Genomic DNA, 23,141 nt, shown 5'->3' with positions numbered 1-23,141 from the left:
AGTGTATTCTGTTGTTTTTGGATGGAATGTGCTATAAATATCAATGAAGTCCATCTTGTTTAATGTATCATTTAAAGCTTGTGTTTCCTTATTTATTTTCATTTAAGATGGTCTGTCCATTGATGAAATTGGGGTGTTAAAATACCCTACTATGATTGTGTTACTGTCGGTTTCCCCTTTTATGGCTGTTAGCATTTGCCTTATGTTTTGATTTGTTCCTCTGTTGGGTGCATAAATATTGCAATTGTTATATCTTCTTCTTGGATTGATCCCTTGATCATTATGTAGCGTCCTTCTTTGTCTCTTGTAATAGCCTTTGTTTTAAAGTCTTTTTTGTCTGATATGAGATTTGCTACTCCAGCTTTGTTTTGATTTCCGTTTGCATGGAATATCATTTTCCATCCCCTCACTTTCAGTCTGTATATGTCCATAGGTCTGAAGTGGGTCTTTTGTAGACAGCATATATATGGGTCTTATTTTTGTATCCATTCAGCCAGTCTGTGTCTTTTGGTTGGAGCATTTAATCCATTTACATTTAAGGTAATTATCGATATGTCTGTTCTTATTACCATTTTCTTAATTGTTTTTGGTTTGTTATTGTAGTCTTTTCCTTCTCTTGTGTTTCCTGCCTAGAGAAGTTCCTTTAGCAATTGTTGTAAAGCTGTTTTGGTGGTGCTGAATTCTCTTAGCTTTTGCTTGTCTGTATAGGTTTTAATTTCTCCATCAAATCTGAATGACATCCTTGCTGAGTAGAATAATCTTGGTTGTAGGTTTTTCCCTTTCATCACTTTAAATGTGTCCTGCCACTGCCTTCTGGCTTGCAGAGTTTCTGCTGAACGATCAGCTGTTAACCTTATGGGGATTCCCTTGTGTGTTATTTGCTGTTTTTCCCTTGCTGCTTTTAATATTTTTTGTTTGTATTTAATTTTTGATAGTTTGATTAATATGTGCCTTGGTGTGTTTCTCCTTGGATTTATCCTGTATGGGACTCTCTGCACTTCCTGGACTTGATCAACTATTTCCTTTCCCATATTAGGGAAGTTTTCAACTATAATCTCTTCAAATATTTTCTCAGTCCCTTTCTTTCTTTCTTTCTTCTTCTGGGACCCCGATAATTTGAATGTTGGTATGTTTAATGTTGTCCCAGAGGTCTCTGAGACTGTCCTACATTCTTTTCATTCTTTTTTCTTCATTCTGCTCTGCAGTAGTTATTTCCACTATTTTATCTTCCAGATCACTTATCCGTTCTTCTGCCTCAGTTATTCTGCTCTTGATTCCTTGTAGAGATTTTTCATTTCATTTATTATGTTGTTCATCATTGTTTGCGCTTTAGTTCTTCTTGGTCCTTGTTAAATGTTTCTTGTATTTTCTCCATTCTATTTCCAAGATTTTGGATCATCTTTACTATCATTGTTTTGAATTCTTTTTCAGGTAGACTTCCTATTTCCTCTTTATTTGTTTGGTCTGGTGGGTTTTTACCTTGCTCCTTCATCTGCTATGTGTTTCTGTGTTTTCTCAGTTTGCTTAACTTACTGTGTTTGGGGTCTCCTTTTCGCAAGCTGCAGGTTGTAGTTCCTGTTGTTTTTGGTGTCTGCCAGTGGCTAAGGTTGGTTCAGTGGATTGTGTAGGCTTCCTGTGGAGGGGTGCCTGTGTTCTGGTGGATGAGGCTGGATCTTATCTCTCTGGTGGGCAGGACCATGTCCGGTGGTGTGTTTTGGGTTGTCTGTGACCTTATTATGATTTTAGGCAGCCTTTCTGCTAGTGGGTGGGGTTGTGTTCCTGTCTTGCTAGTTGTTTGGTATGGGGTGTCCAGCACTGTATCTTGCTGGTTGTTGAGTGGAGCTGGGTGTTGGCGTTGAGATGGAGATCTCTGGGAGATTTTCGCTGTCTGATTGTACGTGAAGCTGGGAGGTCTCTTGTGGACCAATGTCCAGAACTCGGCTCTCCCACCTCAGATGCACAGGCCTGATGCTCAACTGGAGCCCCAAGACTCTGTCATCCACAAGGCTCAAATGGAGAAAAGAAAGAAAGAATGAAAAGGAAATAAAATAAAGTTATTAAAATAATGAAAATTTTAAAAATTTACAAGGTAATTTTAAAAAAAGGAAAGAAAGAGAGAGCAACCAAACCAAGAATGAAATCCACCAATGATAACAAGCAGTAAAACTATACTAAAAAAAGTTAAGAAAAAATGGACAGACAGAACCCCAAGACAAATGGTAAAAGCAAAGCTACACAGAGAAAATCACACACAGAAGCATATACATACATACGCACAAAAAGAGCAAAAGGAAGGATACGTATATATCGTTGCTCCCAAAGTCCATCTCCTCAATTTGGGATGATATGTTGTGTATTCAGGCATTCCACAGATGCAGGGTACATCACGTTGATTGTGGAGATTTAATTCGCTGCTCCTGAGGCTGCTGGGAGAGATTTCCCTTTCTCTTCTTTGTTCGCACATCTCCTGGGGTTCAGCTTTGCATTTGGCCCTGCCTCTGCATGTAGGTTGCCTGAGGGCGTCTGTTCTTTGCTCAGACAGGGCAGGGTTAAAGTGTCAGCTGATTATGGGGCTCTGGCTCACTCAGGCGGGGGGGGGGGGGGGGGGCAGTGGTGGAGGTGCGGGGGAGGGAGGGTACAAAATGCCAGGTGAGCCTGCATACGGCAGAGGCCAGACTGACTGACGTTGCAACAGCCTGAGGCGTGCCGTGTGTTCTCCCCAGGAAGTTATCCCTGGATCAGAGGACCCTGGCAGTGGTGGGCTGCACAGGCTCCTGGGAGGGGAGGTGTGAATAGTGACCTGTGCTTGCACACAGGCTTCTTGGTGGCCGCAGTAGCAGCCTTAGCATTTCATGCCCGTCTCTGGGGTCTGCTCTGATAGCCATGGCTTGCACCCATCTCTGGAGGTCGTTTAGGTGGTTCTCTGAATCCCCTCTTCTTGTGCACCCCAAAACAATGATCTCTTGCCTCTTCGGCAGCTCCAGACTTTTTCCCGACTCCCTTCCAGCTAGCTGTGGCGCACTATCCCACTTCAGGCTGCGATCACGCAGCCAACCCCAGTCCTCTCCCTGGGGTCCAACCTCTGAAGCTGGAGCCTCAGCTCCCAGCCCCCGCCTGCCCCAGCAGGTGAGCAGACAAGCCTCTGGGGCTGGTGAGTGCTGGTTGCCACTGATCCTGTGTGGGGGAATCTCTCTGCTTTGCCCTCTGCACCCCTGTTGCTGTGCTCTCCTCTGTGGCTCCGAAGCTTCCCCCACCCCCCCGTCTCTGCCAGTGAAGTGCCTTCCAAGTGTGTGGAAACCTTTCCTCCTTCACAGCTCCCTCCCACTGGTACAGGTCCCGTACCTATTCTTTGTCTCTGTTTTTTCTTTTGCCCTACCCCGGTACGTGGGGAGTTTCTTGCCTTTTGGGAGGTGTGAGGTCTTCTGCTAGTGTTCGGTGGGTGTTCTGTAGGAGTTGTTTCACATGTAGATGTATTTCTGATTATTTGTGGGGAGGAAGGTGATCTCCACGTCTTACTCTTCCGCCATCTTGAAACTCTCCCAAATTTCTTTCTTAAGTGTCTGTTTTTACTGGATTTTTTAGCCAGTACTCAATTTAGTGAGCCAACATTTCATCAAATTGCTTTAGTTAATAGACTCCAGGTAAAAATAAATGAACTATAAAAAGATAGCATTTGCAACTGCCTGTTTCCACTTATTTATTTGAGGTACCTAGAGTAATCAAATTCATAGAAAGAAAAAGTAGCATGGTGGGGACTTCCCTGGCAGTCCATTGGTTAAGACTGTGCATTTCTACTGCAGGGGGCATGGATTCGATCCCTAGTCAGGGAGCTAAAATTCTACATGACATGCCCGATAAAACACGCCCCCCCCTCCAAAAAAAAAAACCCAAAACGAAAAGCAAGCAGAGAAACCAGAAAGCAGCATGGTGGTTGTTGCCTTGGGATGGAGTGGGGAATTGCTGTTTAATGGGTATAGTGTTTCAGTTGCAGGATGAGAAGAATTCTAGAGATTGGTTGCATAAGTAAACTGTACAGTTAAAAATGGTCAAGGGGGGCTTCCCTGGTGGTACAGTGGTTGAGAGTCCACCTGCTGATGCAGGGGACACGGGTTCCAGCCCCGGTCCAGGAGGATCCCACATGCCGCGGAGAGGCTAAGCCTGTGAGCCACAGCTGCTGAGCCTGCACGTCCGGAGCCTGCGCTCCACAATGGGAGAGGCCACAACAGTGAGAGGACCGCGTACTGCAAAAAAAAAAAAAAAAAAAAAAGGTGAAGAGGGGCTTCCCTGGTGGCACAGTGGTTGAGAATCTGCCTGCCGATGCAGGGGACACAGGTTCATGCCCCGGTCTGGGAAGATCCCACATGCCTCGAAGAGGCTGGGCCCGTGAGCCATGGCCGCTGAGCCTGCGCATCCGGAGCCTGTGCTATGCAACGGGAGAGGCCCCAACAGTGAGAGGCCCGCGTACCGCAAACAAACAAACAAACAAACAAAAAAATGGTCAAGAGGGTACATTTTATGTTATATGTATCTTACCACAATTTTAAAAAATTAAAAAGAGGGGAAAAAGATAGCACCTGCAATAATGTTAAAAAACATCAAATTCCTAGGAGTGAATCTGTCAAAGGATTTACAAGCCCTCTGTGCTAAAATCTACAAAACATTATTAAGAGAAATTAATGAAGACCTAAATAGAGGAATATGCTATATTCGTGGGGGGCTCAATATTTTAAAATTTCAAGTCTCCTCAAATTAACCTACATTATCAATGCAATCTGTAACAAAATCCCAGTGCTTGATTTTTGTTGTTGCTGTTGCTGTTGTTTTTTCTGGTTTTGTTGAACTCAAGCTGACTTTAAAATTCATATGGAAATGTGAAAGGCTAAGAATAGTGAATTTAGTCATGAAGAACAGAATTTGAGTACTTCCACTGGCGGATACCAAGACTTATTATAAAACTATCAATTAAGGCAGAGCTTCGCATATTGTGGTTCCTGGACTGGCAGCATCAACATCACCTGGGAGCTTGTTAGAAATGGAATTTCTCCGGCCCACTTCACACACTGTTGAATCAGAATCTCTGGGGTTGGGGCCAAGGAGTCTGTGTTTTAACAATCTCTCTAGATTATTCTTATGCACTTGAAAGTTTGAGAAACACTGAATTAAGACATTTTGACACGAGGAAATACAGACTAGTGGAACAGATAGAGAGTCCAAAAACAGAGCCATACATACACAGTTCATCTGACTTATGTCAAATCTGGCGTTGCAGTGCAGTGGGGAAAGGGTAGGCTTTTCAATACATGGTACTAGATGATTTATATCCGTATGGAAAAAAGATACCTTAACCCCTATATCATACTAGATGTACAAAAAACCAATTCCAAATTGCATATGTGGAAGTAGAAAGCAAAACTGTAAAGTTTTTAGAGGAAAAATACAGGAGAACATCTTTGAGACCTTAGGACGATCAAAAAGGACAATAAAGCTCAACCATAAAACAAAAAACGATAAACTGGTTGACTAGTAATATTAAACACTTTAAATTTCAAAAGATACTGTTAATATTTGTAAAGCACTTAGACCAGTGCCTTGCCAGCACGAGTATGTGTCGTGTATTTGTCAATAAGAACAATATGTTACTGTCTTCCAACAAAAAGGCGGGGGCTTGTTTTCAGGAAATATAAAGAATATTTAACAAATTATCAAGAAAAAATTTTTTTAATTTATTTTTTAAATTTATCTTTGGCTGCATTGGGCCTTTGTTGCTGCATGTGGGCTTTTTCTAGTTGTGGTGAGCAGGGGCTACTCTTCGTTGCAGTGCATGGGCTTCTCATTGCAGTGGCTTCTCTTGATGCGGAGCATGGGCTCTAGGTGTGCGGGCTTCAGTAGTTGTGGTGCCTGGCCTTCAGTAGTTGTGGCTTGCAGGCTCTAGAGCACAGGCTCAGTAGTTATGGTACACGGCTTAGTTGCTCCATGGCATGTGGGATCTTCCCAGACCAGGGCTCAAACTCGTGTCCCCTGCATTGGCAGGCAGATTCTTAACCACTGTGCCACCAGGGAAGCCTGAGAAAATTTTTGACAACCCAATAGAAAACAGGCAAAGGACTTCAGTAGGGACATTTAAATGGTCATTAACATATTAAAAGGTTCACAACTTTATTAACCAGTAGAGAAATTCAAATTCATTAGATAGGTGAAAATTAACCATAACGGAATACTACTAAATACCCACCAGAATGGCTAAAATATAAAAAATAGACAATATTGAGTATTGCAAGGTTGTGAAGTAACAAGGACTCTAATGTTTCTAATAAGAGTGTAAAGTGGAAAACCCTTTAGAAGATTGGATGTATTCATGAAACCTAAATACTCTGGCCTCGCAATTTCACTCCTAAGTATATGTCCAACAGAAATACTTGTACATGTTCACCTAAACTGATGGCACATTCTGATAGCACATCTAGAATATTCATAGCAGATTTGTAATAGCCCCAGATTGGAAACTACCTAAATGCGCATTAGCAGGATAATGGTTAAATAAACTGTATATTGCAGTGAAATATTATTCAGCAATAAAATGAATGTTCTTCAACTATATAGAGCATTAAAGCATCTATATATCCTGTTTAATTTTCTTTTTCTTTACCTAATGTCTCATATTCTGACTGATTTTTACCTTGTGGGCAGCAGTGTTTTGTAAGATATATTAGACACAGCCTATCTGTAGTTACGTCCTTTTAGAAAGACTTTCCCAAGTCTGTATATCTCCCAGCCAAACAAATATAAGATAAATACATTCTTCAGTGATATCATTATCCAGTCAGTTCCTTCTTTAAAGCTTTTCAAATGTCTGTTTTTCAGATTGCATTTTACTTTCAGCGTTTAGTGAGAATGTTTTGCTTGAGCTTCACATAAAAGTCTCAAACTCTTGTTCTCATGCCAGCATAGAAAACAGTCAGAGTTGGTAGTTTTCCGAGGAAAATATCTCCCCGCTTTGGTATGCAAACCTTTTAAAGCTGGGCTTTAACTGACAAGCCCAATGCCTGTGCTGGCCCATGTGCCATGATGTTATTGGGGTAAAGTGACCATGTGGCTGGGGACTGTGGGGGAGGACAGAGTTTTCCTCCACTCTCTTAGGTTTCCAGACTGGGTCTGAAAATTAAACTGGCAAAGACAGATTAACAGGAAGAAAGTGCACACGTTTACTTAATAGAGATTTTGTGTGACACAGGAGCCTTCATAGGGAAGTGAAGACCGGATGAAACAGTTCAACCTGAGTATTTTTGTGCTAGGTTTGATGAAGTGTGGGCAGTCGTGGAGGAGTATGATAGTTCAAAGGTAAGGGTAGTAAACTGGGAGAAATTTAGTAAGGCCTGCTTGTTGGGATTCTTCTCAGGGTCCCTTTGTCTTCAGAGATAAGGATGCACCTTTCCTCTGGGTATAGGGAAGGCACCTCTCACATGAGAGTTTGATTTTTTTTTCTTTTTGCGGTACGCGGGCCTCTCTCTCACTGCTGTGGCCTCCCGTTGCGGAGCGCAGGCTCCGGACGCGCAGGCTCAGCGGCCATGGCTCACGGGCCCAGCCGCTCCGCGGCATGTGGGATCCTCCCGGACCGGGACACGAACCCGTGTCCCCTGCATCGGCAGGCGGACTCTCAACCACTGCGCCACCAGGGAAGCCCCCACATGAGAGTTTTATGACCTGTTTCAGGAGAAAAGGGCATGGGAAGGTCGGAGTGATCTTCCTGCTTCGGCTGTTTTCTCAGACTCCTTCAGCTTAAAATGCTCAGTATGCCCAGGTGCCATATATTGGGGGTAGCTGCTGGTTAGGGCCATCACCTGTGCCCAGTCTGGATGGTGCATTCCTGCTGAGGGTGAGAAAAAGCATTACAGGAGGAGAAATCCCGGAGGAGACCACGTGTGCTTTTTAGCAGGTACTCTCAGAGGCTTGTTAAGTGTTACCTGTTCATACTTATTTAATCCTTAACAAGTTTGTGAGAGATGGGAGTTACCGCTCCTATTTTAGAGAGGAGGAAAATGAGATCCTAAGAGGTCAGGTGGCTTCCCAAGGTCACCCAGCTAATCACCTCACTTGGTGGAGCTGAGATTCTGGTCAAGCTCTGGCTGACTTGGAGATGATCCCCACTGTTCTACAGAGCCATTTCCCCAGTGCTCTACCATCCTGTCATGAGGTTACCGAGACAGTCCCTTTAATAAAATGAAGAGAAAACAGGAGACCCACTGTAGGTAGTAGAATCAGTGTGCAGATTTACTTATTTCATGTCTTCTGTTTCATCGTATATATATTTATAGTGCCATATAACTGTATTCCAAGGAGATTAAAATATTTTAATTTGCAAACTTAGTTATAGAAGAATTAGGTTACTTAAGAGTCATTGCATTAGAATGTAAGTTCTCTGAGGGCAGGGACCTTGTCTGTCTTGCTCGCTACTTTGTCCCTGGGGCCTTGTGCACACTGCCTTGTACAGAGTAGGTGCTCAAGTGAATTAATGAATGAACACATTTCAGTAAGAATTTATTCTTCTGATTCTCCTCCCTTATTTGCATATTACTTGTTTACTCCTCTTCTTCCACTTCCCTTTAATAGCGCAGTTTCCTAAAGTTCTTTTCTGAGTCCTCTTCTTAAATTACTCTACCAGTGTTTCCTGGGTACTGTCATCCCCTTCCTTGGAGAAAGTGTTAAGAGAACAATGTAAATATGTTCTGCGGCCGTAAAAAAGTGATATCTTGCCATTTGCGACGACATGGATGGATCTAGAGGGTATTATGCTAAGTGAAATAAGTCAGACAGAGAAAGATTGCATGATCTTACTTATATGGTAAATCTAAAAAACAAACAAAACAAGCAAATAAACAAAACAAGATGAAAACAGACTCAGATTCAGAGAAGAAACAGGTGGTTGCCAGAAAGTGAGGTGGGGTGCGCAAAATAGGTAAAGGGGATTAAGAGTTACAAACATCCAGTTATAGAATAAAATAAGTCATGGGGATATATTGATAATATACAACATGAGGAATATGGTCAATAATATTGTAATAACTTCGTATGGGAAAAGATGGTTACTGGACTTATTGTGGTGACCACTTTATAATGTCTGCAAATATCAAATCATTATGTAGTACTCTTTTTTAAAATAATTTTTTTATTTTTGGCTGCGTTGGGTCTTCATTGCTGTGCATGGGCTTTCTCTAGATGCGGGGAGCAGGAGCTACTCTTCCTTGCAGTGTGTGAGCTTCTCACTGCAGTGGCTTCTCTTGTTGCGGAGAATGGGCTCTAGGCGCGCGGGCTCAGTAGTTGTGGCTTGCGGGCTCTAGAGCGAAGGCTCAGTAGTTGTGGAGCACGGGCTTAGTTGCTCCGCGGCATGTGAGATCTTCCCAGACCAGGGCTCGAACCCGTGTCCCCTGCATTGGCAGGCGGATTCTTAACCACTGCGCCACCAGGGGAGCCCTGTAGTACTCTTGAAACTGACATAATATTGTATGTCAACTATATTTCACTTACAAAATGAAAATGGTTGAAGCTCATGCATCCCAGTGCAATTTCTAAAAAAAAACAAAAAAATAGATGTTGTTTTGGGGATCGAGACCAAGTATTAGAATCAGCTTTTGCTCCTAATGAAGGTGTGACATTGAGCAAGTGATCTAACCTGTTGGTGCTTCAGCCTCATTTTTATTGTAAGAAAGTTGGCAAAGATTTGGAGTTGAAAATTCACATACCTATAGGGGCCACGCAGGTAATAGAAATGATGCAAGTGTGCTGGGCATGGTACAGTAACATGTTGCAGGGACAGTGATACAGTTTATATATACTCCATTGAAGGACTTCTTGCTAACTTTTAATGAGAATTTGGAGTTACAAGGGAATTTGACTGAAAACAAGTACTTGTATTAGCTTAGCCTACTAGTTCTTAAATTTGGCTATTCCTCAGAATTACCTGGGGAGTGTTTTAAAAAACACCGATGCCCAGATCCTGCTCTCAGAGATCTGATTTACTTTTAAAATACCAGAAGCTTGGGCTTCCCTGGTGGCGCAGTGGTTGAGAGTCCGCCTGCTGATACAGGGAACACGGGTTCATGCCCCAGTCCGGGAAGAGATCCCACATGCCGCGGAGCGGCTGGGCCCGTGAGCCATGGCCACTGAGCCTGCGCGTCCGGAGCCTGTGCTCCGCAACGGGAGAGGCCACAACAGTGAGAAGCCTGTGTACCACAAACAAACAAACCCAAAAACTTCTCCTTCTAGTGTGCAGCCAGGTTTTGAATGATTAATTGGACGCTAATTAACTAGGATGTTTTTTATACCTGACTTTTAGAAATAAGCAAATAATCAAGGATGTAGTCAGCTTTCAGACAAATAAACCTTTTGCCTTTCTTCGAAGCAGTCTTCACTGAAAGTTACTGTTGTGAATGATCACTCAGGGACAGCATTGGTTTCCATGTCATCAGCAAAGAGCTTAAGTTGTGTTCATTATACCAATCAGTCCTTATTGTCTCGTAATACATTTTGCCCCTGTTTTCACGTACCCAAAACTTTCACTTTTTCCCCACTACATTTGTGGTCATATTCCGTGGTTTCTACTGCACTCTGTGAACTGATGGTTGGTCACAGCTTTCTCTGGGGCTAGAATTCAGTATGTGCATATTCAGAGTTTTCTTATGAGCCAGTCTTTCTTAAGATGCCCTCCGTAGGATAGCATTTTAACTAAAATTAGAGACTCCCTACCCTAACCAAGACTAGAAAGCATTCTCAAAAATTTTAGAGTGGTTTTCTTAAAGTTTGATTTGCATTTACATCATGGATTAGGATATTTAAGTGAAAGGTACCATATTTCTAATTATTTGTTTTTGTTTGTGAGTTCGGATGATTTTTAAAAAATTATTTCAAATTTGAGAAAGATGGCATTTATTTTATGTAGTTTATTTTCTCACATTTTTTTAATATCTCATGAGATAAAAAGATTTATTAATTTATGGTGTGATACATTCTGCTTACCTTTTTGATTATATGGAAATATTCTGATTTATTCCTTAAGGAATTCATTCAGTAGAACAGGTCAACTAGTTTAAGTAATGCCTCTGCTCAGATGAACACATTCTTCATAAAAAATATTCTTCATAAAAAGTATAAAGCGCATGTTGTCTTTTATCATTTTTCACCAAGATGATTTTCAAATCTGCACTCAGCTGTACCTGATATATTCATTTTTTTATATTCAGAGTGGAATTATCCAGCTTATCCATTCCTTCTGTGGTCTTTTTTTTTTTCTTTCTTTCTTTCTTCCCCTCAGTGTTTGCTTTCACAACCCAAGTTCTGGGCCATTCAGACATCAGCTTTGATCCTCCGGACAAAACTTGAGAGAGGAAGCACACGCCGAGTGGAACGGGCAATGAGGCAGACACAGGTAAGAATGAATGTGGCAATTTTTGTTATTCTTCCAGCTCTTTATTATTATCCATAACCGTACATGTTTGTTGTGAGTATAAAATCATTTTCCTCTAACACGTTTTATTATTGAAGAGTGTTGTTTTAGAGTTCGCTTGGCTGCAAAGCCCAACTCTGTCACTTCGTTCTGTGACCGTAGTATTTAACCTTTCTAAAGGCAAGCTGTTCCACTACTCAACATTTCTGACTCCAAGCGTGTGGGTCTTTCACACCAAGCATTTCATCATTTCCCTGTGGACATCCACTGGGTGTCCTACAATTTCATTCAATTCTGACCCTCCCTGGAATTAGTGCAGACCCCATATGTTAAGGGCTAAGTTCCAAAAGACTGTCTCCCACTTCAGATTCCAATCTCAAGTCTTCTACTTCTGACTGACTGGCTATAAATCAGGGGTCCTCACGACCTCCTCCTCACCTCAGGTTTGATAATTTGCTAGAACTGGCTCACAGAACTCAGGGAAACACTTAATTACTATTACTGGTTTATTATAAAGGACGTTATAAAGGATTCAAATGAACGGCCAGATGAAGAGGTATATAGGGCAAGGATCCTGAGCAGCGGAGCTTCTCTGTCTTTGTGGAGTTTGGGGCGCACTCCCCCTCCCAGAACGTTGGCGCATTTTCCAACATGGGTGCTGTCTGAACCCGTTTTGAGGGTTTTTATGGAGTATCTGTTATGTGGGCATGGTTGATTAAATCAGTGGCCATTGGTGATTACCTCAATCCCCAGCTCTTTTTCCCTCTCCGGACCTTGGGGTGGGGCTGGAAGTTTCAACCCCCCAGTCACATGGTTGGTTCCTCTGACAACTGGCCCCCATCCTCCCAGAGTCATCTCACTGCCATAAGCTCAGGTGTGGTGAAAGGGACTTACTATGGATAACAAAAGACAGTCTTCTAACCCTACCACTCAGGAGGTTAAAAAGAGTTTTAGAAGCTCTGTGCTGGGAACCAGAGCTTATATATTTCTTATTATATCACAGCATCCCATCCCTAAGTTTCATTTTCATTATCTATATAAGAGGGTAATAATAATTGTACTTATAGCATAGGTTCGTGGTGAGTGGTAAAGAGATAATACAAGAGTTAGTGAAAAAGGTATGCAGTTTCACAGACATAGATTGTATGAGGAAACAAAATTCATCCTAATGCAAAAATATTCACTGATGAACTGGAATGAATAGTCTCTATTCCAAAGTGGTTTTTTTTTAAACTAATGAAGAATATTTTTGTAATTTCTGTGTTTAAAAATATTTCTGATGGACACCTCACTAAGCTTAGAGCATTCTATTAATGCTGCTGGAAATATATTACAAAGTTATTCCTTAGGTTCTGTATCTTTCCTAGCTTTCGATTTTGAAACCTGCATGATTCTCTGAATTGTGCAGATGATGCTTTTAGGTATCAAATAAACAGGATGTGCTTTGCTTGGGGAAAATGGATTTGAAGAAAGAGCCAAATCACCATGCTTTGGCCCCGTGCCCCTGCCTTGGCCTTACTATGTCTGGGGTCTCTTCATCTTGCCATGCAAATGCTACGTGATGAAGAGAGTGGTATACCTTTCTACCTATACAACAGAATGAGGGCGTTGTTATTCCTGTCTCTGTGGGGGAAATCAGAGAAAATCTTTTCACTCCCCAACCCAGAAAATTTGGAAATTAGTCAGACCATGGAACAAGATGAATTAGACAAAATTTATCTAATTTTCTGTCACTTGTTGAGACATTTACTTCATAATCTGAACTTTTGCCAATTCCTCTGATTCAGAGTTTGATATTACTAATTGTTGAAGTTATTGCATCCCTGAAGAATAAGAGGAAAATGATTTTAAAAATACATGTATACATAAAACAATGTTTTAAAAAAATTCTCTTTTAGTTTCTGTGGAAATCTGTTCCCTTCCTCAGCTGTACAAAGAAGTAAAATGACAAAGTGTTAAAGCAGAAAGAAAAATAAGCTAGAAGGAAGGAACTCTTAGGGAAAAGCTTAATCTTGTCACACGATAAGTTGAAGAAATGCAGGTATGATGAGGTCAGGTGACTTGCCCCAGTTTGCCTGGCTCGTTAATGACAGAGTCTGGACTTTAACTTACACAGTAGCAGGCAGTTACATTGAAGAATGCAGACCAGCTTTTTGGTGGGGCTAATGGCGGACTCCGGGAGGGCTCACTCCAAGGAGTACTTCCCAGTACTTCTGCTGTCAGTGTCCTTGTCCCTGCAGTAAACCACAGCCACCCACCACCTCTGCAGGAGACCCTCCAACACTAGCAGCTGTGTGGCTGGCAGGGTCATGGTGCTCCAGCCGGGTGTCAGGCCTGTGCCTCTGAGGTGGGAGAGCCGAGTTCAGAACATTGGTCCACCAGAGACCTCCCAGCTCCACATAATATCAAACGGCAAAAGCTCTCCCAGAGATCTCCATCTGAACGCTAAGACCCAACTCAGCTCAACGACCAGCAACCTACAGTGCTGGACACCCTATGCCAAACAACTAGCAAGACAGGAACACAGCCCCACTCATTAGCAGAGAGGCTGCCTAAAATCATAATAAGGTCACAGACACCCCAAAACAAACCACCTGACACAGTCCTGCCCACCAGAAAGACAAGATCCAGCTTCATCCACCAGAACACAGGCACTAGTCCCCTCCACCAGGAAGCCTACACAACCCACTGAACCAACCTTAGCCACTGAGGGTGGACACCAAAAAAAATGGGAACTACAAATGTGCAGCCTGCAAAAAGGAGACCCCAAACACAGTAAGTTAAGCAAAATGAGAAGACAGAAAAACACACAGCAGATGAAGGAGCAAGTTAAAAACCCACCAGACCAAACAAATGAAGAGGAAATAGGCAGTCTACTTGAAAAAGATTCAGAGTAATGATAGTAAAGATGATTGAAAATCTTGGGAATAGAATGAAGAAAATACAAGAAGCATTTAACAGGGACCAAGAAGAACTAAAGCGCAAACAAACAATGATGAACAACACAATAAATGAAATTAAAAATTCTCTAGAAGGAATCAATAGCAGAATGACAGAGGCAGAAGAATGGATAAGTGACCTGGGAGATAAATAGTGGAAATAACTACCACAGAGCAGAATAAAGAAAAAAGAATGAAAAGAATTGAGGACGGTCTCAGAGACCTCTGGGACAACATTAAACATACCAACATTCAAATTATCGGGGTCCCAGAAGAAGAAGAAAAAAAGAAAGGGACTGAGAAAATATTTGAAGAGATTAGAGTTGAAAACTTCCCTAATATGGGAAAGGAAATAGTTGATCAAGTCCAGGAAGTGCAGAGAGTCCCATACAGGATAAATCCAAGGAGAAATACGCCAAGACACATATTAATCAAAACTATCAAAAATTAAATACAAACAAAAAATATTAAAAGCAGCAAGGGAAAAACAGCAAATAACATACAGTCCATTAAAAGCACCCTATCTAATGGAAATTATTCTAGGCTAGAGTTCTTTAATTATTGTATCTTCAGGGCTATGAGGATGGTGGTGACGATGAACAAAATAATGTTTATGGAAACACTGGTTATTTTAGAATTCAGAAGTGCTTGAATTAAATTATTATATTCTCCAGTATTTCTTTATACTCTGCTTTTTACCAGTGGGGTGTAAAATACCTATCTATCATCATTCTGCTTCTCCCCCATCCCACCATGCCATGTCTGATCCAAGTCCAAATAATCAGTGTATTCTGTAGCATAAGATCACATCTTTTTCTTCTTTCCTTTAGTATGATAAAACCAATGTATTATACATATCCAAATATGAAGGAAATTAATTGAAACCACATACATTCAAGGGAACCGTCTTACTTACGTCCAATCCAGAAAAACTTGTGCAAACCAAATGTCATCATTGTCTAATAATGTTCATATTAGTGTTAGATAAACTCAGTTCAGTCACTGAGGGTTAATGTTAGGTTACTTTATGTTCATTATTAAGTAATTTTGCTGATGAGTTTTAATTACCCAATTATGTTTTTAACGTTTTAATTTAAATTGTGAAGATCTGTCCCTGTTGAGGTAGTTGTTCCTCTGGAGATGTTTGTGTGGCAAGAGTCTTTTCCTTCACCCTTAAATTTCTGGGAGGACATTGCATTGAATTGAGAATTTGAGATTGCAGCAGTTTTCTGTCACTGGAAACTGTTCATACTGCCATTTGACTTTCTTAACTGTGGAAGCTAATTGAGATTTCATAATTTTTAAATGAGTATTTTTAGAACATTTTTTTTCTTTTTTAACATCTTTATTGGAGTATAATTGCTTTACAGTGGTATGTTAGTTTCTGCTTTGTAACAAAGTGAATCAGCTATACATATACCTATATCCCCGTATCTCTTCCCTCTTGCATCTCCCTCCCACTCTCCCTATCCCACCCCTCTAGGTGGTCACAAAGCACTGAGCTGATCTCCCTGTGCTATGGGGCTGCTTCCTACTAGCTATCTATTTTACATTTGGTAGTATATATAAGTCCATGCCACTCTCTCACTTCGTCCCAGCTCACCCTTCCCCTTCCCCATGTCCTCAAGTCCATTCTCTTTGTCTCCACCTTTATTCCTGTCCTGCCCTTAGGTTCTTCATAACCTTTTTTTTTTAGATCCCATATATATATATTAGCATACGGTATTTGTTTTTCTCTTTCTGACTTACTTCACTCTGTATGACGGACTCTAGGCCCATCCACCTCACTACAAATAACTCAATTTCGTTTCTTTTTATGGCTGAGTAATGTTCCATTGTATATATGTGCCACATCTTCTTTATCCACTCATCTGTTGATGGAGACTTAGGTTGTTTCCATGTCCTGGCTCTTGTAAATAGAGCTGCAGTGAACATTGTGGTACATGACTCTTTTTTTTTTTTTTTTTTTTTTTTTTTTTTTTTGGTGCTAGGCGGGCCTCTCACTGTTGTGGCCTCTCCCATTGCGGAGCACAGGCTCCGGACGAGCAGGCTCAGCGGCCATGGCTCACGGGCCCAGCCGCTCCACGGCATGTGGGATCTTCCCAGACCGGGGCACGAACCCGTGTCCCCTGCATCGGCAGGCGGATTCTCAACCACTGCGCCACCAGGGAAGCCCAATGACTCTTTTTGAATTATGGTTTTCTCAGGGTATATGCCCAGTAGTGGGATTGGTGGGTCATATGGTAGCTCTATTTTTAGTTTTTTAAGGAACCTCTGTACTGTTCTCCATAGTGGCTATATCAATTTACATTCCCACTAACAGTGCAAGAGGGTTTCCTTTTCTCCACACCCTCACCAGCATTTGTTGTTTGTAGATTTTCTGATGATGCCCATTCTAACTGGTGTGAGGTGGTACCTCATTGTAGTTTTGATTTGCATTTCTCTAATAATTAGTGACGCTGAGCTGCTTTTCATGTGCTTCTTGGCCATCTGTTTGTCTTCTTTGGAGAAATGTCCATTTTGGTCTTCTGCCCATTTTTGGATTGGGTTGTTTGTTTCTTTATTATTGAGCTGCATGAGCTGTTTATATCGTTTGGAGATTAATCCTTTGTCCATTTGCAAATATTTTCTCCCATATTGAGGGTTGTCTTTTCTTCCTGTTTATGGTTTCCTTTGCTGTGCAAAAGCTTTGAAGTTGCATTAGGTCCCACTTGTTTATTTTTGTTTTTATTTCCATTACTCTAGGAGGTGGATTAAAAAAGATCTTGCTGTGATTTATATCAAAGAGTGTTCTTCCTATGTTTTCCTCTGAGAGTTTTATGGTGTCTGGTCTTATATCTAGGTCTATAATCCATTTTGAGTTTATTTTTGTATAAGGTGTTAGGGAGTGTTCTAATTGCGTTCTTTCACATGTAGCTGTCCAGTTTTCCCAGCACTACTTATTGAAGAGACTGTCTTTTCTCGGTTGTATATTCTTGCCTCTTTTGTCATAGATTAGTTGACCATAGTTGTGTGGGTTTATCTCTGGGCTTTCTATCTGATCCGTTGATCTATGTTTCTATTTTTGTGCCAATACCATATTGTCTTGATTGCTGTAGCTTTGTAGTATAGTCTGAAGTCAGGGAGTCTCATTCCTCCAGCTCCGTTTTTTCCCGTCAAGACTGCTTTGGCTATTCGGGGTCTTTTGTGTCTCCATACACGTTTTAGATTTTTTGTTCTAGTTCCGTAAGAAATGCCATTTGTAATTTGATAGGGATTGCATTGAATCTGTAGATTGCTTTGGGTAGTATACTCATTTTCACAATATTGCTTCTTCTAGTCTAAGAACGTGGTATATCTCTCCATCTGTTGGTATCATCTTTAATGTCTTTTATCAGTGTCTTATAGTTTTCTGCACACAGGTTTTTGTCTCCCTAGGTATTTTTTCTCTTTGTTGCATTGGTAAATGGGAGAGTTTCCTTAATTTCTCTTTCAGATTTTTCATCATTAGTGTATAGGAGTGCAAGAGATTTCTGTGCATTAATTTTGTATCCTGCAACTTTAACAAATTCATTGATTAGCTCTAGTAGTTTTCTGGTGGAATCTTTAGGATTCTGTATGTACAGTATCATGTCATCTGCAAATAGTGACAGTTTGACTTCTTCTTTACCAATTTGTATTCCTTTTATTTCCTTTTCTTCTCTGATTGCCGTGCCTTACACTTCCAAAACTATCTTGAATAATAGTGGCGATAGTGGACATCCTTGTCTTGTTCCTGATCTTAGAGGAAATGCTTTCAGTTTTTCACCATTGAGAATGATATTGGCTATGGGTTTGTTGTATATGGCCTTTATTATGTTGAGGTTGGTTCCTTCTAGGCCTATTTTCTGGAGGGATTTTATCATAAATAGGTGTTGAAATTTGTCAAAAGCTTTTTCTGCATCTATTGAGATGATCATATGGTTTTTATTCTTCAATATGTTAAAAAATATGGTGTATCACATTGATTTGCAAATATTGAAGACTCCTTGCATCCTTGAGATAAACCCCACTTAATCATATTGTATGATCCTTTTAATGTATTGTTGGATTGTGTTTGCTAGTATTTTGTTGAGGATTTTTGCGTTTATATTCATCAGTAATATTAGTCTGTAATTTTTTTTGTAGTATCTTTGTCTGGTTTTGGTATCAGGGTGATGGTGGCCTCATACGATGAGTTTCGGAATGTTCCTTCCTCTGAAGTTTTTTGGAAGAGTTTGAGAAGGATGGGTGTTAGCTCTTCTGTAAATGTTTCATAGAATTCATCTGTGATGCCTCTGTACTTTTATTTGTTGGAATATCTTTAATCACAGTTTAAATTTCATTACTTGTGACTTCGTCTGTTCATATTTTCTGTTTCTTCCTGGTTCAGTCTTGGGAATTCATACGTTTCTAAAAATTTGTCCATTTCTTCCAGCTTGTCCATTTTATTGGCATAGAGTTGCTTGTAGTCATTTCTCAGGATTCTTTGTATTTCTGTGATGTCTGTTGTAACTTCTTCATTTCAAAATTTATTGATTTGAATCCTCTCCCTCTTTTTGGTGATGAGTCTGGCTAATGGTTTATCAATTTGTTTATCTTCTCAAAGAACCAGCTTTTAGTTTTATTGATCTTTGCTATTGTTTTCTTTGTTTCTATTTCATTTATTTCTGCTCTGATCTTTATAATTTCTTTTCTTCTACTAACTTTGGATTTTGTTTGTTCTTCTTTCTCTAGTTCCTTTAGGTGTAACGTTAGATTGTTTATTTGATATTTTTCTTGTTTCTTGAGGTAGGCTTGTATAGCTATAAACTTCCCTCTTAGAACTGCTGTTGCTGCATCCCATTGGTTTTTGGGTGATTGTGTTTTCCTTGCCATTGTTTCTAGGTATTTTTTGGTTTCCTCTTCGATTTCTTCAGTGATGGCTTGGTTATTCAGTAGTGTATTGTTTAGCCTCCATGTGGTTGTGTTTTTTACGGTTTTTTTCCCTGTGATTGATTTCTAATCTCATAGCATTGTGGTCAGAAAAGATGGTTGATATGATTTCAGTTTTCTTCAATTTACTGAGGCTTGATTTGTGACCCAAGATGTGATCTATCCTGGAGAATGTTCCCAGCGCACTTGAGAAGAAAGTGTAATCTGCTGTTTTTGTATGGAATGTCCTATAAATATCAATTAAATCTATCTGGTCTCTTGTGTCATTTAAAGCTACTGTTTTCATATTAATTTTCTGTTTGGATGATCTGTGCATTGGTGTAAGTGAGGTGTTAAAGTCCCCCACTGTTATTGTATCACTGTCCATTTCCTCTTTTATAGCTGTTAGCAGTTGCCTTATGTATTGAGGTGCTGCTATGTTGGGTGCATCTGTATTTATAATTGTTATATCTTCTTCTTGGCTGGATCCCTTGATCATTATGTAGTGTCCTTCCTTGTCTCTTGTAACATTATTTTAAAGTTTATTTTATCTGATATTAGTATTGCCACTCCAGCTTTCTTTTGATTTCCATTTGCATGGAATATCTTTTTCCATCTCCTCACTTTCAGTCTGTTTGTGTCCCTAGGTCTGAACTGGGTCTCTTGTAGACAGCATATATATGGGTCTTATTATTATTATTATTTTTTTAAGTAGGCGCGCCTCTCACTGTTGTGGCCTCTCCCATTGCGGAGCACAGGCTCCGGACGTGCAAGCTCAGCGGCCATGGCTCACGGGCCCAGCCGCTCCGCGGTGTGTGGGATCTTCCCAGACCAGGGCACGAACCCGTGGGCCCTGCATCAGCAGGTGGACTCTCAACCACTGCGCCACCAGGGAAGCCCGGGTCTTATTTTTGTATCCATTCAGCAAGCCTGTGTCTTTTGCTTGGAGCATTTAATCCATTCACTTTTAAGGTAGCTATCGAAATTTGTGTTCGTATTACCATTTTCTTAAACGTTTTGGGTTTGTTTTTGTAAGTCCTTTTCTTCCCTGTGTTTAATTTTTAATTACTTACTTATTAGCAGGAATAATTGAGAGTTAGCTAAATTAAAGATTATATTTTCATCTGGCAGTTTAGCAATCTGAGAGCAGTAGAGACCAGCCTTTGTAGTATCCTACAGTGCAAATCTTCAGTCGAGTGCCAGAGCTAACAGGAACAGAGCAATCGCTGTGATCACACTGAGGGTAACGTAGAGGTTTCAGCGGGTAGTAATTCACAGTTTGGTTGTTTGTATTTATTTTAAGGGGAAAGAGGTAAAGAATTTCAATTTTTTCTTACGGGGTTTCCTAAAAAATGATGAACTGCATGCATAAATCACTATCCTTTGAGGTCATTAGAAAAAGTGATAAGAATTATAAAGCAATTATACTCCAATAAAGATATTTTAAAGAAAAGTGATAAGAGACTGGAGTTCATGAATTAGCTACTTAATTAACTGGAAATATGTTCACTCTGTATTTCGTAACATACCATAAAACAAAGCTTTTCCTCTATATTACAAGCTGGTCATTTGTTCTGCCTTGCAGACTGCTCTGTGAAGTTTTAGTGTCTCGGAATATGCACCTGCTCTATTACATTTTCACATATCTTCTTCATGAAAGTACATCCACATGACATATTTGGCAGGCTTGGCATTGACCTTGATATGCGGCTATTTGCGTGAGTGGAATATTTGGCTGTCATTATGGATGACAGGAGGTGGAGGGGAGCACGTGATCTAGTAATTCAAGCTGACCTTGGCTGTATTTGGCTTACCCCACAAGGGGGTATGGCTTCAAAATTTGAGAAGTTGCATTTTATTTTTATACTTTAAATATCCTTTTCTAAATATAAGGTGCTTGTAATGGGCAGATTGAAGTTTAGAGCTTTGCGAGACTTTTTATACTTCTACTTCAGTACAATTCAAGGACAGGTCTCAGTAGGAAACTTTTAGTTGTAAGGGACAGACACCCAATTCAAACTGGCTGTAAAAAAGGAAATTGGTTGACTATTATAATAACTGGGAAGTCTAGGGGTATTCGATCCCAGAGTTAGCTGGATTCAAGGCTCGAAGATATCATCAGGTCTTTCTCTCTTTTCTCATATCTGCTTTTCTCTGCCTGCTTCCGTGTCAGAATGTCTGTTGTCAGAAAATCACCAGATTTTATTGTTCATAGACCTCACGATCCAAGAGGAAGAGATGTCACGTACTGTGGCCAAGGCTAATCTCTCTAACCTCTTATGCTTCACTTCCCTTATCTGGAGAATGGAGAGAGCAGTAATGCCCACCTCACTCAGATACTGAGGGGTTAAATGACTTAATATTTGTGAAACACTTCAAATAGTGCCTGGCACATAGTAAACCCTCAGTAAATGTTGGCTGTTTCTAAAGGAGGTACAGGAAAATTAAACTGCCTAGTCCTTCATAACTCACTAAAAGCAATCATTACTACCCAGAATAGAATGCTTTAGATTTAGAAAATCTGATAACATTGGGATAATTACAAAGCCTCACGTTTAGTATGCCGAGTCCGGCCATTGAGCTTTTCAAATATCTGAGATACGAAATCATGTCTTCTGTTCTAGCACTGTACTTCACCTGCGTTAATAACCGCATGTAGTGTTTGAAAGTTATTAGAAAGTATACTAGGACTTGCTCCTGTGACTGTAGCTATGCTTTTTTTTTTTGGAGTCATTACAGTTACTACTGTTTATTCAGAACTGTGTACAGTTACTACCGCTTTCTGGATACTCATATGCCAGGTTCTAAATAATCCTAGGAAGTAGGCACTATTTATATTTTTACTGATGAAGAAACTGAAGCACAAAATATAAGTGACTTACCCAAGGTCTAATTGAATTCAAACCAGGTCTGTCTTGGATTTCGAAGTCCATGCTTTTTTTTTTTTTTTTTTTTTGACTGAGTTGGGTCTTTGTTGTTGTGTGTGGGCTTTCTCTAGTTGTGGCGAGCGGGGGCTACTTTTCATTGCGGTGCACAGGCTTCTCATTGCACTGGCTTCTATTGTTGCAGAGCATGGGGTCTAGGCATGTGGGCTTCAGTAGTTGTGGTGCCTGGGCTCAGTAGTTGTGGCTTGTGGGCTCTAGAGTGCAGGCTCAATAGTTGTGGTGCACGGGCTTAGTTGTTCCACGGCATGTGGAATCTTCCCGGACCAGGGCTCGAACCCGTGTCTCCTGCATTGTCAGGCGGATTCTTAACCACTGAACCACCAGGGAAGCCCCCGAAGTCCATGCTTTGATTCACCATGCTGTATCCTTCTCAGGAAACTCTGAGAAAGAAGATATCAGTGGAAGACTTGGCATCATCTGGGGGAAAGGGCTTGAACCAGCATAGGCAGGAAGAAGCGAATAGAGGCTTTTGTGAGGAAGGTTTGGTTGCAGAACTCAGCATCTGAAGGCCTACAATTTAGGTGAAAGGAGGAGGAAATGGAGTGTACACAATATCAGGATACAGTCCTGTGTGGGAAAAGAACGTGCACCTGGGTGAGTGAAACTGGCTTCTGCTAAGGCCAAGAAAGGGGGGCTGCCTGGACAGAGGCTGATGGATTGAACCAGGATGTGAGTTTCATGATAATAGATTAGTAAAAATATAGACAACAATTAGTTCATAAATGAGATAAAAGAAGGGAGAAGTGATAAACAACATAAAATATTGTTAATAGTTAAAAAAATATTTTGAAAACCTAGAAAGTTACAGAACAGTGAAAACTCAGTAACACCAGAGAAACTTACTAGTGGAATGGAATAAAGTATACCCACTTAAAGCACGCTTCTAAAGGCACTAAATGCTAACTTCAG

At 40.7% G+C, this 23,141-nt stretch overlaps 1 protein-coding gene across 6 annotated transcripts in view; it reads left to right on the top strand.

Moving 5' to 3' along the window:
* TTC27 (tetratricopeptide repeat domain 27) overlaps positions 1-23,141 on the top strand; it is a 177,761-nt gene that overhangs the window by 64,160 nt on the left and 90,460 nt on the right. For all 6 annotated transcript variants that reach the window (XM_067007841.1, XM_067007840.1, XM_067007838.1 and 3 more), the window contains exon 10: positions 11,306-11,419. In XM_067007841.1, coding sequence (XP_066863942.1) covers positions 11,306-11,419 — 114 coding nt within the window. The remainder of the gene's footprint in view (positions 1-11,305; positions 11,420-23,141) is intronic.

Source organism: Kogia breviceps, chromosome 11, assembly GCF_026419965.1.
Source record: "Kogia breviceps isolate mKogBre1 chromosome 11, mKogBre1 haplotype 1, whole genome shotgun sequence".
NCBI lineage: Eukaryota > Metazoa > Chordata > Mammalia > Artiodactyla > Physeteridae > Kogia > Kogia breviceps.
The sequence above is the reverse complement of the archived record's forward strand: the minus strand, read 5'-3'. Positions and strand labels throughout refer to the sequence as shown.